The 13,075-nt window shown below is 35.8% G+C and overlaps 1 protein-coding gene across 1 annotated transcript; it reads left to right on the plus strand.

Annotated features, from left to right (window-relative positions):
* The first annotated feature begins 1,829 nt into the window (after positions 1-1,829).
* Positions 1,830-9,903, plus strand: LOC149515943 (guanosine nucleotide diphosphate dissociation inhibitor 2-like). Its single transcript, XM_089741559.1, has 13 exons — positions 1,830-2,006; positions 2,836-2,898; positions 2,995-3,078; positions 3,168-3,275; positions 3,380-3,552; positions 3,871-3,982; positions 4,075-4,155; positions 4,247-4,309; positions 4,439-4,540; positions 4,991-5,115; positions 5,968-6,178; positions 6,285-6,359; positions 9,663-9,903. Exons 1-13 carry the CDS (start codon positions 1,920-1,922, stop codon positions 9,711-9,713), a joined length of 1,335 nt encoding a protein of 444 aa, XP_089597685.1. The 5' UTR covers positions 1,830-1,919; the 3' UTR covers positions 9,714-9,903.
* The last annotated feature ends 3,172 nt before the right edge of the window (positions 9,904-13,075 follow it).

Below are 13,075 nucleotides of genomic sequence, written 5' to 3' on the forward strand. Positions count from 1 at the left end.
TAATTTTGAAGACATGCTTTTAATTTACTCATGTAATTTATTACCCTGGAGATCTCGGCTTTGTTTTTGAACTTGGAAATTATGCAAAATATAGTGAAGCTCCTAATGAAAAGGAAGTATTGCAGTATACCAGACTAGTAATTGATGTAAAGACTTTGGGCCTTCATTTACATTGTAATGTTGCTTATAGTGCGTTGTTTATACAATTGAAGTTGGTGAAACTTCGAGCAATTCATCATTTTAATAGTGTAACTCAAAATTGAAAGTTAATTGGTAACTTTTTAGTTATTTTGAACTTATTATCAAACTTTCATGTTTTGGTATAATGCTGTATTGTCATGATAACTTTGGGTCTTTCTTCCTAATATTGTAGGCAAATGGTGATTGTGAATCTATTGGAAACTATTTAATATTTTTATGATAAATAATTAAACTCTGAATTTAAATTGTTGTGTTTACTCTTAATGAATACAAATTTTCAATGGTGTTTTTCTTAAAGTGAACAATATAATAATGAACATGCTTCACCTGGTTGAATCTTATGTGATTTACGAATATCTTTTACTTTCCTGTTTCCTTGCTTTTCTTTTAAATATTTTATATACTGACAATGTCTTATTTTTCAATAATGTATATTTTTAGAAATCCTAATCTCATTTTAGATATAATTTATGACTGTTGTGGATGCATTATAATTTTATCCTTTTGGTAACTTATAGTTTAAGGTAATGAAACCTATGAAAAAACATGTATATAACTTTGTTTTTATTACATATTTAAACTAATATATGTATTTTACTCCAGCCGGTGAAACACTGGCTTGAATTGTTAAGGGCAAGTACATCAAGGTTGATTTCCTTAAGCATTTGGTGTTTCAAAGTAATAGTTCTTTTTATTTGTATTCAAATGATAGATTTTATTCTATGTGAAATTGTAAATACAATTATTTTTATATTGAATTGTTAGATATCAAACCTAATAAAAATTTTAAATCCTCAACCTCAAAAACCTTAAATCATATGACATAATTTTATTTTATTCCATTTCATCTAGTAATAATAATTAAAATAAACCTCAATAGATTTTTCGACAGCTGTCCAATCTGATTGTGTAATTGGCTCTCACGTGTCTCTTTCATTGTCATGTTTGCTTCCCAAGCCGTAGTTGAATGGGCTTCCTGAATGTGGGTTTTAATAGGCATGCTTACTTTATTTTTCTGGGCTTAATTGATTGGACTATTTCCTGATGGGGCCTTTATTTCATGTCTTGAACCTTCAGTTTGGTGCTATAATCGGCCTTTGTCCCGATTTCGATTAAAGTCGATTTTTTATTTTGATTGTTTATGAAATTGATTCCAAAAAGATTTAGATTTGTCCGTCGAATTTATAAAAAAATTCTTCACTTGTCGTGTTTTTTTCTATTATAAATTTTTAAAATACTATTTTTTAATAATAACTATTGATTTTTTTTATTCAAATTATATTTCTTAAAAGAAGTTTAAAATAAAAATATTTTTAAAACTACCAAATTAAAAAAACCTTTGTAAGCGTAGTTTTTTTAATTTTTAAATGATAATGAATATTTTAAATTCTTATAACAAAATTTATAATTTTTATAATTAAAAAAAACTTCATTTAATTTATAATTTTATTTATAGCATTTTAAAAATATTTTTATTAACATATTTGATATAAGTACCCATTTCCCGTCAACAATTGATTATTCATTCTTTATTATTTCTCCTTAAAGAAGCAAAGCATATTCGTTCTCTCTTTCATTAATCAACAAAAAAGAAAACTTAAAAACAAATACTACTTGAATAGTATAATAATCTAAATTGACTGATCAAACCCGAGAAACCCTAGCGCCTCACTGTCTTTGTTAATCATTTGGAATAGCACTAGAAGCAGCACATAGCCATGGATGAAGAGTACGATGTCATAGTGCTGGGAACTGGTCTCAAGGAATGCATCCTCAGCGGTCTTCTTTCTGTTGACGGATTGAAGGTCTTCTTTTTCTTCTTTACTTTACAACTAAATATTTTAAAATTTTAACTAGTTTTATTTTCTTTCTTAAAAAAAAAAAGAAAGATTTCTGTTCCTAGATCTTAATGGGTCTTATCCTGGACCCAAATGGGTGCATGATAGATTTGTGTAGGATCTGATGGATCTTGGTGCCTTTGATTAAGGAAAAGACTAGAGCTATATTTATTTTTGTCTCCCTGATCCCTTTCCTACACCGTTACTTATTGCGGTTCACCTACTCATAAAAATTCTCATGGTGTTGCCAGCAAATGGGATTTTTTTCCCCTAAAATTTTCGTTCCTCTGGTAGAAAGTAGCTGCAATGATGCAATTATACTGAAATTAACCAATATGATGTAATCACGGGATGCCAGCTATTAACATGTACCAGTCAAATATGAAAGTTTGGTTCTTGAGATCATGGTTATATAATGGATAATGGGAAGTCATAATTTAAAAGGTGATCTGCACAAGTGTTTCTGCAATCAATTCCTCATAATTGTAGTAAATCTCAGTATCATCTAACCATCCTCAATAGCATGCTTGACTAACCTTACCCAGCTTTTTAACTTTAGAATTCTGAAAATGGTTGTGCTAAGTTAAAGCAAGTCTTCTAGATAAGATTGTTTTTGGGTAATGCTCTTTTTTTGTGAAAGGAAATTTAACTTGTTTCTTGTATAAAGTTGATTATGTAATAGAAAAAAGTTGATACATACTTTTCAAACAACATACATTACAAAAAATCCTGTATATTTACTATATTATTGCATTGTTTTACTGTTTTCTTTTGGTTCTATTCATCTTGCTTTTAGGTTCTGCACATGGATAGGAACGACTACTATGGAGGAGAGTCTACATCGCTGAACCTCATTCAGGTTCCATTTTCTGCAAAGACCAAACTCTTAGCTGATCTGTTTATTGTTTTCCATTTTCTATTTATTGATTTTCTTCTATAAATTATTTGTTGGTAGCTCTGGAAGAAGTTTAGGGAAAATGATAAGCCTCCAGCTCATTTGGGCTCTAGTAGAGATTATAATGTGGACATGATCCCTAAGGTGAACTTGCCCTTTTAATGCCCTGCGTGTTTTGCAGCTTTTATTCTTTCTCATCCAATATGCTAACATTTTTTTACTCTTTGGACTAGTTTATGATGGCAAATGGCACACTTGTGCGCGTCCTCATTCATACGGATGTTACAAAGTATCTGTACTTCAAAGCTGTTGATGGCAGCTATGTTTTTAATAAAGGAAAGGTCGAATATCTTCTTTTAACATTTCAATTTCTACTGCTTGGGCTTCAATTTTTTTTTTTTTTTGCATGGTACCCTCTAATTTTGGTTTCTACCCATTGTAATAGGTTCATAAGGTGCCAGCAACTGACATGGAGGCACTGAAATCTCCGCTCATGGGAATATTTGAAAAGCGCCGTGCACGGAAATTTTTCATATATGTTCAAGATTATGATGAAAAGGATCCTAAAACTCATGAGGGAATGGACTTGACAAGGGTGACAACTAGGGAGCTAATTGCGTAAGGCCTTTTTTCCCTTTATGTTGCATCCTTCCTCTGAGCATGTGTTTGGGTATAGCCTAGTTCTCAGTGACAAACCCTAAAATGTTTCCATATGCTTCTGTGCTTTTGATTGGGTATACTTTTGGTTTGAAGTAAAGATATTCATTTGTTATTTTTTCTCCCTTCCTTTTTATTTATTTATTTATTTATCTTTTATCTTTTGGACCTGCATATTTTCAATGAAATACTGCTGCCCTTATCCAATAGGCAATGACTTTTAGGTAATAGAGCAACCTAGGCCATTTTGCGTAGCATAAAATTTACTTCTTTTGACAGGAAATATGGTCTTGATGATAACACCGTGGACTTCATTGGTCATGCATTGGCGCTTCATAGAGATGATCGGTACCTGGATGAACCTGCATTGGATACTGTTAAGAGGATGAAGGTGACTGATGCTTTGAGTTTGTGGCGTATGCTTGGTTGAAAGTTCAGCATTATTATTGATGGCGTGAATTCATTCTATTTGTTATTTGATAGCTCTATGCAGAGTCTCTTGCACGTTTTCAAGGTGGATCTCCATACATTTATCCGCTGTATGGATTAGGCGAGTTGCCACAGGTTCTTCTTGCTCTCTCCTTTTCTCAAGTTTGCTTCAACTGCTATGTAGTAAAGTTTGGTAAACTTATATTTCTCCATTGTAATAACTCAGGCTTTTGCACGGCTTAGTGCTGTATATGGTGGAACATATATGTTGAATAAACCTGAGTGCAAGGTATGTGGTGGTGTTTGTTAGATTTCTAATCTTGCTTCCTTTATATCATTGATGGTCCAAGTTTTCATGATATATCTGTGGCTGGAATGAGATACTTTGCCTTGTATTTGCATCATGCTGTATTTGCAGGTGGAGTTTGATGATGAAGGCAAAGTTACTGGCGTCACGTCGGAAGGTGAAACTGCCAGGTGTAAGAAAGTTGTTTGTGACCCTTCCTACTTGCCGAACAAGGTAGTATTGTACTATATTTTTTTCCTTTAGCTTTTCCATCCATGGGAAGCAGCATAACTTGTGATCTTATGGAGTTCTTCACTTTCAGTCATTTTAAAGAATGTGGAAGAAATAACTCTTTCTTTCTCAACAGGTTCACTTGTCTGCATTCGAACATTTCATTTTCCTGCTGAACCTTTTCCTAGTTGTGGCTGATACTTGATATCCCTTTCCAAAGAGAAGAATGAGATTTCCATGCATTTAAAACTTTTACAAGAATACTTTTAACAAGAAAAGTTTTATGCCTTTCTCAATATCCTTATTTTGTAACAAATGGAATTTAAGAGATGCTATACATTGTGGAAAAGATTGTGGAATTTAATTCTATAGTGGCTTATTTTTGAACTAGTGGATCTGAATATAGAAATTGATTATTTCATGATTCTCATGAACTTCTGTCTGCTCAAACAGGTTAGGAAGATTGGTAAGGTTGCCAGGGCAATTGCTATTATGAGTCACCCAATCCCAAGCACCAACGATTCTCATTCAGTGCAAATTATCCTGCCACAAAAGCAATTGGGTTGCAGATCAGACATGTAAGTTCTCATTGGAATTTTCTTTTTCTTCAAAGGAAGTTTTGATAAATAAAATATGGGTGACTGTCAGTGATTGGAATATCCATGAATTTTGCTATTTTGGTTGAATAGAACTACATCTGGCACCAATAGTGGCCCTGGTATCCTTGATTTGGGGACTAAGTGCTTTCTGCAGGTTTTTTGAACCGCTGCGGAGAACATTTGATTCTATTCTTTACTTTTTGGGCTTGGGCTTATTTCCTGGGTGGGGCTCAGTAAACAAATTTTATTGTTAAATTTTTTAATTAACTGCAATCTAGAACTGTTTTTTCTCCCTTTTTTGCTTTGCCAACTGTTCTTTGAGTTTAATACTCCAAGGAAAAAGTCAAGGATAATTCCACCTTAGGGTTGTTGCCTTGGAGCTGAGCTTCTCATAATGTTGACTCTAGAAGGTTAGTTTTCTGAAACAAATTTGGTTTCAATTCTATGGAAAACAGAAAATGTCTTCTTCTTGATAGGTTAGATTCCCAAGCCTAGGTTTCTGTATGCTACTTTTTGTGGGAAAAAAAAAGTTTCCGGAGGATATATACTATGTAGTAGTTTGCTATTAGAAACATTGTCAAAATTGCATACTTTATTTTATAACTGATGCTACCATAGGTCCAACGTTTGACCCACACCCTCTTAAACTAAACCTGGAAAAAGTGGAAGGCTTATACTTTTCACACTTAAAACTGAGGCAACTTGAGGAGCAAACTTGGAAAAAATGAAGAAAGCTCATTACTGATTAGTGACTAATATTTTTTTTCTGCAGTCTTCTTGCTACTCTTTTGTTGTTATATCTAAATTTAGGATTGTTGCGTGTCTGAGCAGGTATGTTTTCTGTTGTTCATATTCTCACAATGTTGCTCCAAAGGGCAAATTCATTGCGTTTGTTTCAACAGAGGCCGAGACAGATCACCCTGAGACTGAACTAAAGCCTGGAATTGATCTTCTAGGTCCTGTTGACGAGATATTCTTTGATATTTATGACAGATATGAACCAGTCAATGAATCTTCTTTGGACAATTGTTTCATATCAACAGTGAGAATCTTTAGTTGCTCTACTTTGTTTCAATGGTCTATTTGCTGCCTTTATGCTCAGAATAATTGTCGCTGCTTGCTAATTAATATCTTGTTATATTTGACAGAGTTATGATGCTACAACACACTTTGAATCGACTGTAATGGATGTACTTAACATGTATACCATGATAACTGGAAAGGTAAGCTTTGGGTTTTTTGTGTTTATCGTTGGTTTCACTCTCTGATCAATTCATATACTCATTTAAAAATTTCTTGGTTAAATTTCAATTATTGCGATAGACAATAGTTTCTATACTTTGGAGTTTCTGGACTTCAGAATTAAGATTGATTGCTAAATGGTTTAAGGCTTTAAGCATTTGGAATCCATGCCTTTATTTGGTATTGTAGTAGCAAGGCACCTTGGATGTTTTGTAAATATTTTTCAAGTCAAAAGGAAGAGAATAAGTAGAAAAATATAATTAAAACATTATATTTAGCACAGTTTGGAAACCTGTAAGCTCCTTAAGAAGCTGTTCCTGCTACTTCAAAAACAAGAAAATTACATAAATCATCCCTGAACTGCTGCTCATTTAACTGAAATCTCCGCAATCTTTCAATTAGAAAAAGTAATAAGTTAGCGGCCAAACATTTAATAATCAACAATGAAGACCCTATCTTTGTCTACCATTAGAAAAGTTGTTAAATCACCACATCAGATGCCATGTAAGGCCTACATATTATATACTTTTATGTCATTCTCCATTTTCCTTTTTTTCCTTTCTTGTTTCTCCTCACCTTTCTCTCTCTTTCCTTGATTATTGTTTCCTACTGGCGTTCACTCCTACACCTAGGATTACTTAAGACTTTTTGCACTGGTCTAGCCTGAAAATTGCCGACTACTTCCTATCCATGCCATGCCCCCCTTATCTCTATCATGTTCTTTCTTTTTGTTTTCCTCTAATCTCTCTCTCTCATTCTCTCTCTCTAAATATATATATTTAGTTTGCTTCTAAACATGGTTTTGCATTATTGAATCTAATATCCATTGTTTGAGTTGAAATTTGTTGCCAAATTTGTTTGAAAATTATGGTTGTTAAAAAGATGGGCATTGATTTGAATTTTGGTGTGATAGCTTGTGTTACGGTGGTTTATATTTTGAGTTTAGTTGTGTGGAGGAAATTAGAGAGAGCAATCAAAAGGAGAGTGGGGATGGCGTAAGATGCATCAAAGGTGGCAACGAAAGAGATTTAGTGAAGGATGAGGAGATTAAGAAGAGATGGAGAGATTATTTTAATAATCTCTTTAATGGCAATTTTGAGCATTATATAGGCGAGCTTAACATAGCTTCTAAGGATAATTGTGTGTTTAAATAGAATATTAAAAGGTATAAGGTTAAAAGAGGCTTTGAGAAAGATGAAAGCAAAGAAAGTTGTTGGACCAGATGGAATTTCGATTGAAGTTTGGAAATGCTTGGGTAAAATAGGGATATGATGGTTGACGAATCTTTTCAGCAAAATTTGGCATACTTAAAAGATCATAGAGAAATGGAGGAAGAGTACTCTAGTACTTTAATATAAGAATAAAGGTGATATACAAAATTGTTCAAACAATCAAGGAAAAAAGCTTGAGTCATACTATGAAATTTTGGGAGAGAGTAATTGAATGTAGGTTGTGACATAAGGTCACAATTTCCGAAAACCAATTTGGGTTTATGCCGAGATGTTCCACAACAGAGGCAATTCATCTATTGAGGGTATTGCTGGAAGGTTTTTGGGCAAAAAGAAAGATTTACATATGGTATTTATCGACTTGGAGAAAGCATACGATAGAATTCCCTGTTGGTGTTTTAGTGGGCCTTAATGAAGAAAGAAGTTCCTTTAAAATATATTAACATAGTTAAAAATATGCATGAAGAAGTAGTAATGAATGTGAGGATTTTTGGGGGCATGAGTAATAGCTTTCCCATTACCTCGGGTTTGCATCAAGACTCAACACCAAGTCCATTTCTTTTTGTATTAGTTATAAACGTGCTCACAAGATATATCCAAGACAAGGTGCCATGATGTATGTTATTTGTCGATGATATAGTCTTAGTTGCTAAAACAAGTGATGATCTTAATACGAAATTAGAATTATGGAGGTATATGTTGAAGTCTTGAGGCTTTAAATTGAGTAGATCTAAAATTGAATACATGAAATGTAAGTTTAGTAATTATAGGGAAGTGAGTGCTAGTGTGATTAAGTTGGATGGTGAGATAGTATCAAAGAGTAGTCATTTTTATATTTGGGATCAATTGTTCAAAGCAATGCTAAGATAGAAAGGATGTAAATCATAGGATTCAAGCAAAATGGGTGAAGTGGTGAAGTGCGTCGGGCATGTTGTGTGATTGCAATATGCCTTTAAAGTTAAAAGCTAAGTGGTATAAAACAACTGTAAGGCTTGCATTGTTATATTGGATTGAATATTGGGTCGTTAAGAAACTATATGAGAAGAAAATAAGTATAGCCGAGATGAGGATGCTTAAATGGATGTGTGGTAAGATTAGAAGAGACAAAATAAAAAATAAAGAGATTTGAGAAAAATTAGGGATAGCCCGAATTGAGGGAAAGATGAGAGAGAATCGTTTGAAATGGTATGGACATTTGAATTGCAAGCATATTTGTGCACCAATTAGGAAAAATGAGCTTCTAGGTTTAGTAGAGGTTAAAACTTTTAGAGGTAAACCACAAAAGATGTGGATGCAATTAGTAAGAAATGTTATGAGGGTTAAGGAAGTAGATGAAAAGATGGTTTTGATAGAAATGAATGGCGCAAGAAAATTCAAGGCTATGACCTAACATGATTTTTTTTGGCATTTCTTACAATCGACCCGAGTTATGAGATATAAGGCTAAGTTTGTTGTTGTTGTAGTCAAAAGGAAGGAGATAATAGTGAGGGGAGGGAGAGTAGCATAGGAGAACATAGTAAGACATGAGGGAAAAAGAAACTGTAAGCACTGGTGGCAACTTAATGAACAGTCTGCATCGCCTATTGCCACCATTTAAGGACAGAGTAAACTTGTAGAAAGAGAAAGGAGAAAGAAAAAGGAGAAAATTAAAGAAAGGAAAAGAAATGTAAGGTAAAATAAAAGAAATAATTATGATTAGATTTTTCAAATAGTATTTCTTTTGACTCACATGCCATTCAAATTTTGACACATGACATGACATGGAATTTGAAGGACAATAGCTTGTTATGTGGCAATTGCTGTGGTGGCCTATGTGACATATTTAAACACCTTTCTATGGAGGGACTTAACTGCTTGTTTTGGCATGTTTGATCACTACATTGTTCAAATTGAAAGAATGAAGAGACTTTAATTAAATGAGTCAAAGTTTAGGGATGATTTGTGTAATTTACTCTTAGGAAATTGTTGTAATAAGTGGTTATAAAGAGCTCGCTTCTTTGGCAATTTGTTTTACTCTACGCTAATGACAAGTTAAAATTGACTCATTTTAAGCAGGTTCTTGACCTCAGTGTGGATTTGAGTGCTGCAAGTGCTGCAGAAGAATAATAGCTCTAAACCTTTGTATTTACTAAAGTTTGTGCTTGTTTAAGTTTCTTGGAATGTTGAATGTTGCTGATGGGATTCATTTATGTACCAAAAGTTGGGTTGAACATTGCATCATCTGAGTTGTCTTTAATATTTACTCATTACACTTTATTGAATAATATGATGGTATTTAAATGTTTGTTGGAGCTCAGTGCGGAGATTAAATATGTGAATAGGGCTCCTGCATGTGTTAAAGGATGACTTGCTTCCTGTTGGGATAAGCATGAAGCCATTTTTGCATTGCGTGAATGGATGTTTAATTATGGAAACAGCTTTTTGGTTTAAAAATAGAGATAAAAACAAAAAAAGAATTGTTCAACCGTTTGGTTACAAGCAGGCTAGTAAAAGCGCACTTTCGAGTTGCGACTGTGAACTTGATCGACTTGAGGGAAAATTTACAAAAGCAAACTCTTCTTTAGTTCTGGCGTCCCACAACGCCGCTTATTTGAGTGTATGTGTTTGATTCTGGCACCATTATTTCTCTAACCACAATATCCTCTTACATTGCAACTTCCTTCTCGCCCACCTTTGCCAATTGAACTTTTGAGAGAATCTTGTTTACGACCTACTTGGCTGGAGCCATTGGCAGTGTTTCTAAAACCCATGGCCTTACTGTTTGGCTGTCGAGCACAAACGACAGCTACCTCCGGGATATGTTCTGCAAATATTGGTTCAACCTTCAGGGTCTTGGGCTTGGGGTGTGGGGTTTAGGGTTTGAGTTAATTTATAAATATATTATTGTAACTTATAATTTTTACTTAATAATTTAATTTATGAAACAAATAAAAAAGTTAATGTACCAAAATAACACTATAAATTGAAGGAGAGAAAATATATAGAAATGATAAAAAAAAAAGAAGGAAAAAGATAAAAATAGGACACAATTGTTTTAAAAGTTAGGGGACTTCTTTTATATTATAATATAAAATTTTGCAAAACTATTTTTTATAAAAAATTAAAATTTTCAAAATCTAAATAAAGTAGTATAAAATCAGTTTCTATCATTTATGGAAAACGAGATTTTATTAGATAAATTATTTACTGTGCATACTCCAATTTTAGTAGGATAAAGTAATGGTGAAAAAGGGAAAAATCTAGCTATCTCTGGATACCTCTATTGAAATACCCTAATTTTCAGTAGCAGTGAGCAAAATTATAAATTCACATATCTTTAAGCACTTTAATTCATTTTCTTACATACTAAAATTAAACTTGTTAAGTAATGTTAGATCCATATTAGTGTGTATTGCACGCATATTTGTTGTGCACGCATATTTGTTGTACATGGAGAATGAAAGACATTAAAATAATAATTTTGATTTACTAATATTGTGAAATTAAATGAGTGACATTCAATTTTTTTATTCTTTATCATTATTACATTTTAAATTTATCTTTCTATAAACCCCAAATCCTTTAAAAACTCAACCCTAAGCTTTGAAAACCATAAACCTAAAAAACTCCAAGACTAAACCCTAAAACACAACATAAACACAAAGCCCTAAAAAATCCTAAACCCTAAAAACACTGAACTATAAACCATAAAACCTAAACCTTAAGAAAAAATACATCAAAAATCAAAAACTCTAAAAGCTCTTACCCTAAAACCATAACCCTAAAAACCCTAAAAATACTAAACCCTAAAAAAACTAGAAATCCTCAACCCTAAAAATCATCATCCCTAAAAAAACTAAACCCTAAAAACCAAAACCCCTAAACTGTAATCCTAAATATTAAAACCCTAAACACTAAACACCAAAAATGCAAGACTCTAAAACCATAACCTTAACCTAAACCATAAAATATAAACTATAACCTTAGACTCTAAACTCTAAACCCTAAAATCATAACCCTAAACACTAAAAATCATAAACAATTACCTAAGATAATTTAATAATTAGATAAATGATTTATTGTACAAGCTCCAAATTTAGTAGGATCAACTAATGATAAAAAAAGAAAAGGAAAAAAAGGCTTGTGCATAAATTAGTGTGTTTTTCTATATGTGATGCACTAGTACTATATACATTTCTTGTTATATGGTAAGATTAATTACCATAGAAGAAGAAGATTATCGCCAAGGAGAGGCAGTCGATAGTGGAGCCTTTGTCATTACTAAAATTTCTTTGTTTCTTTTGGTGAAATTATCAGTATATAAACTTAATAGTTTTTTTTAGACAGAATATAAGCTTAATAGTTCGGGGTTTGGGGTTCGGGTTTCGGGGTTCGAGGTTATTAGGGTTGGGGGTCGGGGTTCGAGGTTTAGGGTTTAGGGTTCGGGGTTTAGGGGTTAGGGGTTAGGGGTTCGGGTTTCGGGTTTCGGGTTCGGGGTTCGGGGTTAGGGGTTAGGGGTTGGGGTTCGGGTTTAGGGGTTTCGGGGCTCGGGGCTCGGGGCTTGGGGTTTAGGGTTTAGGGGTTCGGGGTTCGGGGTTCCGGGGCTCGGGGTTCGGGGTTCGGGGTTCGGGGTTCGGGGTTCGGGGTTCGGGGTTCGGGGTTCGGGGTTCGGGGTTCGGGGTTCGGGGTTCGGGGTTCGGGGTTCGGGGTTCGGGGTTCGGGGTTCGGGGTTCGGGGTTCGGGGTTCGGGGTTCGGGGTTCGGGGTTCGGGGTTCGGGGTTCGGGGTTCGGGGTTCGGGGTTCGGGGTTCGGGGTTCGGGGTTCGGGGTTCGGGGTTCGGGGTTCGGGGTTCGGGGTTCGGGGTTCGGGGTTCGGGGTTCGGGGTTCGGGGTTCGGGGTTCGGGGTTCGGGGTTCGGGGTTCGGGGTTCGGGGTTCGGGGTTCGGGGTTCGGGGTTCGGGGTTCGGGGTTCGGGGTTCGGGGTTCGGGGTTCGGGGTTCGGGGTTCGGGGTTCGGGGTTCGGGGTTCGGGGTTCGGGGTTCGGGGTTCGGGGTTCGGGGTTCGGGGTTCGGGGTTCGGGGTTCGGGGTTCGGGGTTCGGGGTTCGGGGTTCGGGGTTCGGGGTTCGGGGTTCGGGGTTCGGGGTTCGGGGTTCGGGGTTCGGGGTTCGGGGTTCGGGGTTCGGGGTTCGGGGTTCGGGGTTCGGGGTTCGGGGTTCGGGGTTCGGGGTTCGGGGTTCGGGGTTCGGGGTTCGGGGTTCGGGGTTCGGGGTTCGGGGTTCGGGGTTCGGGGTTCGGGGTTCGGGGTTCGGGGTTCGGGGTTCGGGGTTCGGGGTTCGGGGTTCGGGGTTCGGGGTTCGGGGTTCGGGGTTCGGGGTTCGGGGTTCGGGGTTCGGGGTTCGGGGTTCGGGGTTCGGGGTTCGGGGTTCGGGGTTCGGGGTTCGGGGTTCGGGGTTCGGGGTTCGGGGTTCGGGGTTTCGGGTTTCGGGTTT

The sequence above is a fragment of the Durio zibethinus genome, chromosome 12 (assembly GCF_047325235.1).
Source record: "Durio zibethinus cultivar Kanyao isolate XHJ-2024 chromosome 12, ASM4732523v1, whole genome shotgun sequence".
In the NCBI taxonomy this organism is placed as follows: Eukaryota; Viridiplantae; Streptophyta; class Magnoliopsida; order Malvales; family Malvaceae; genus Durio; species Durio zibethinus.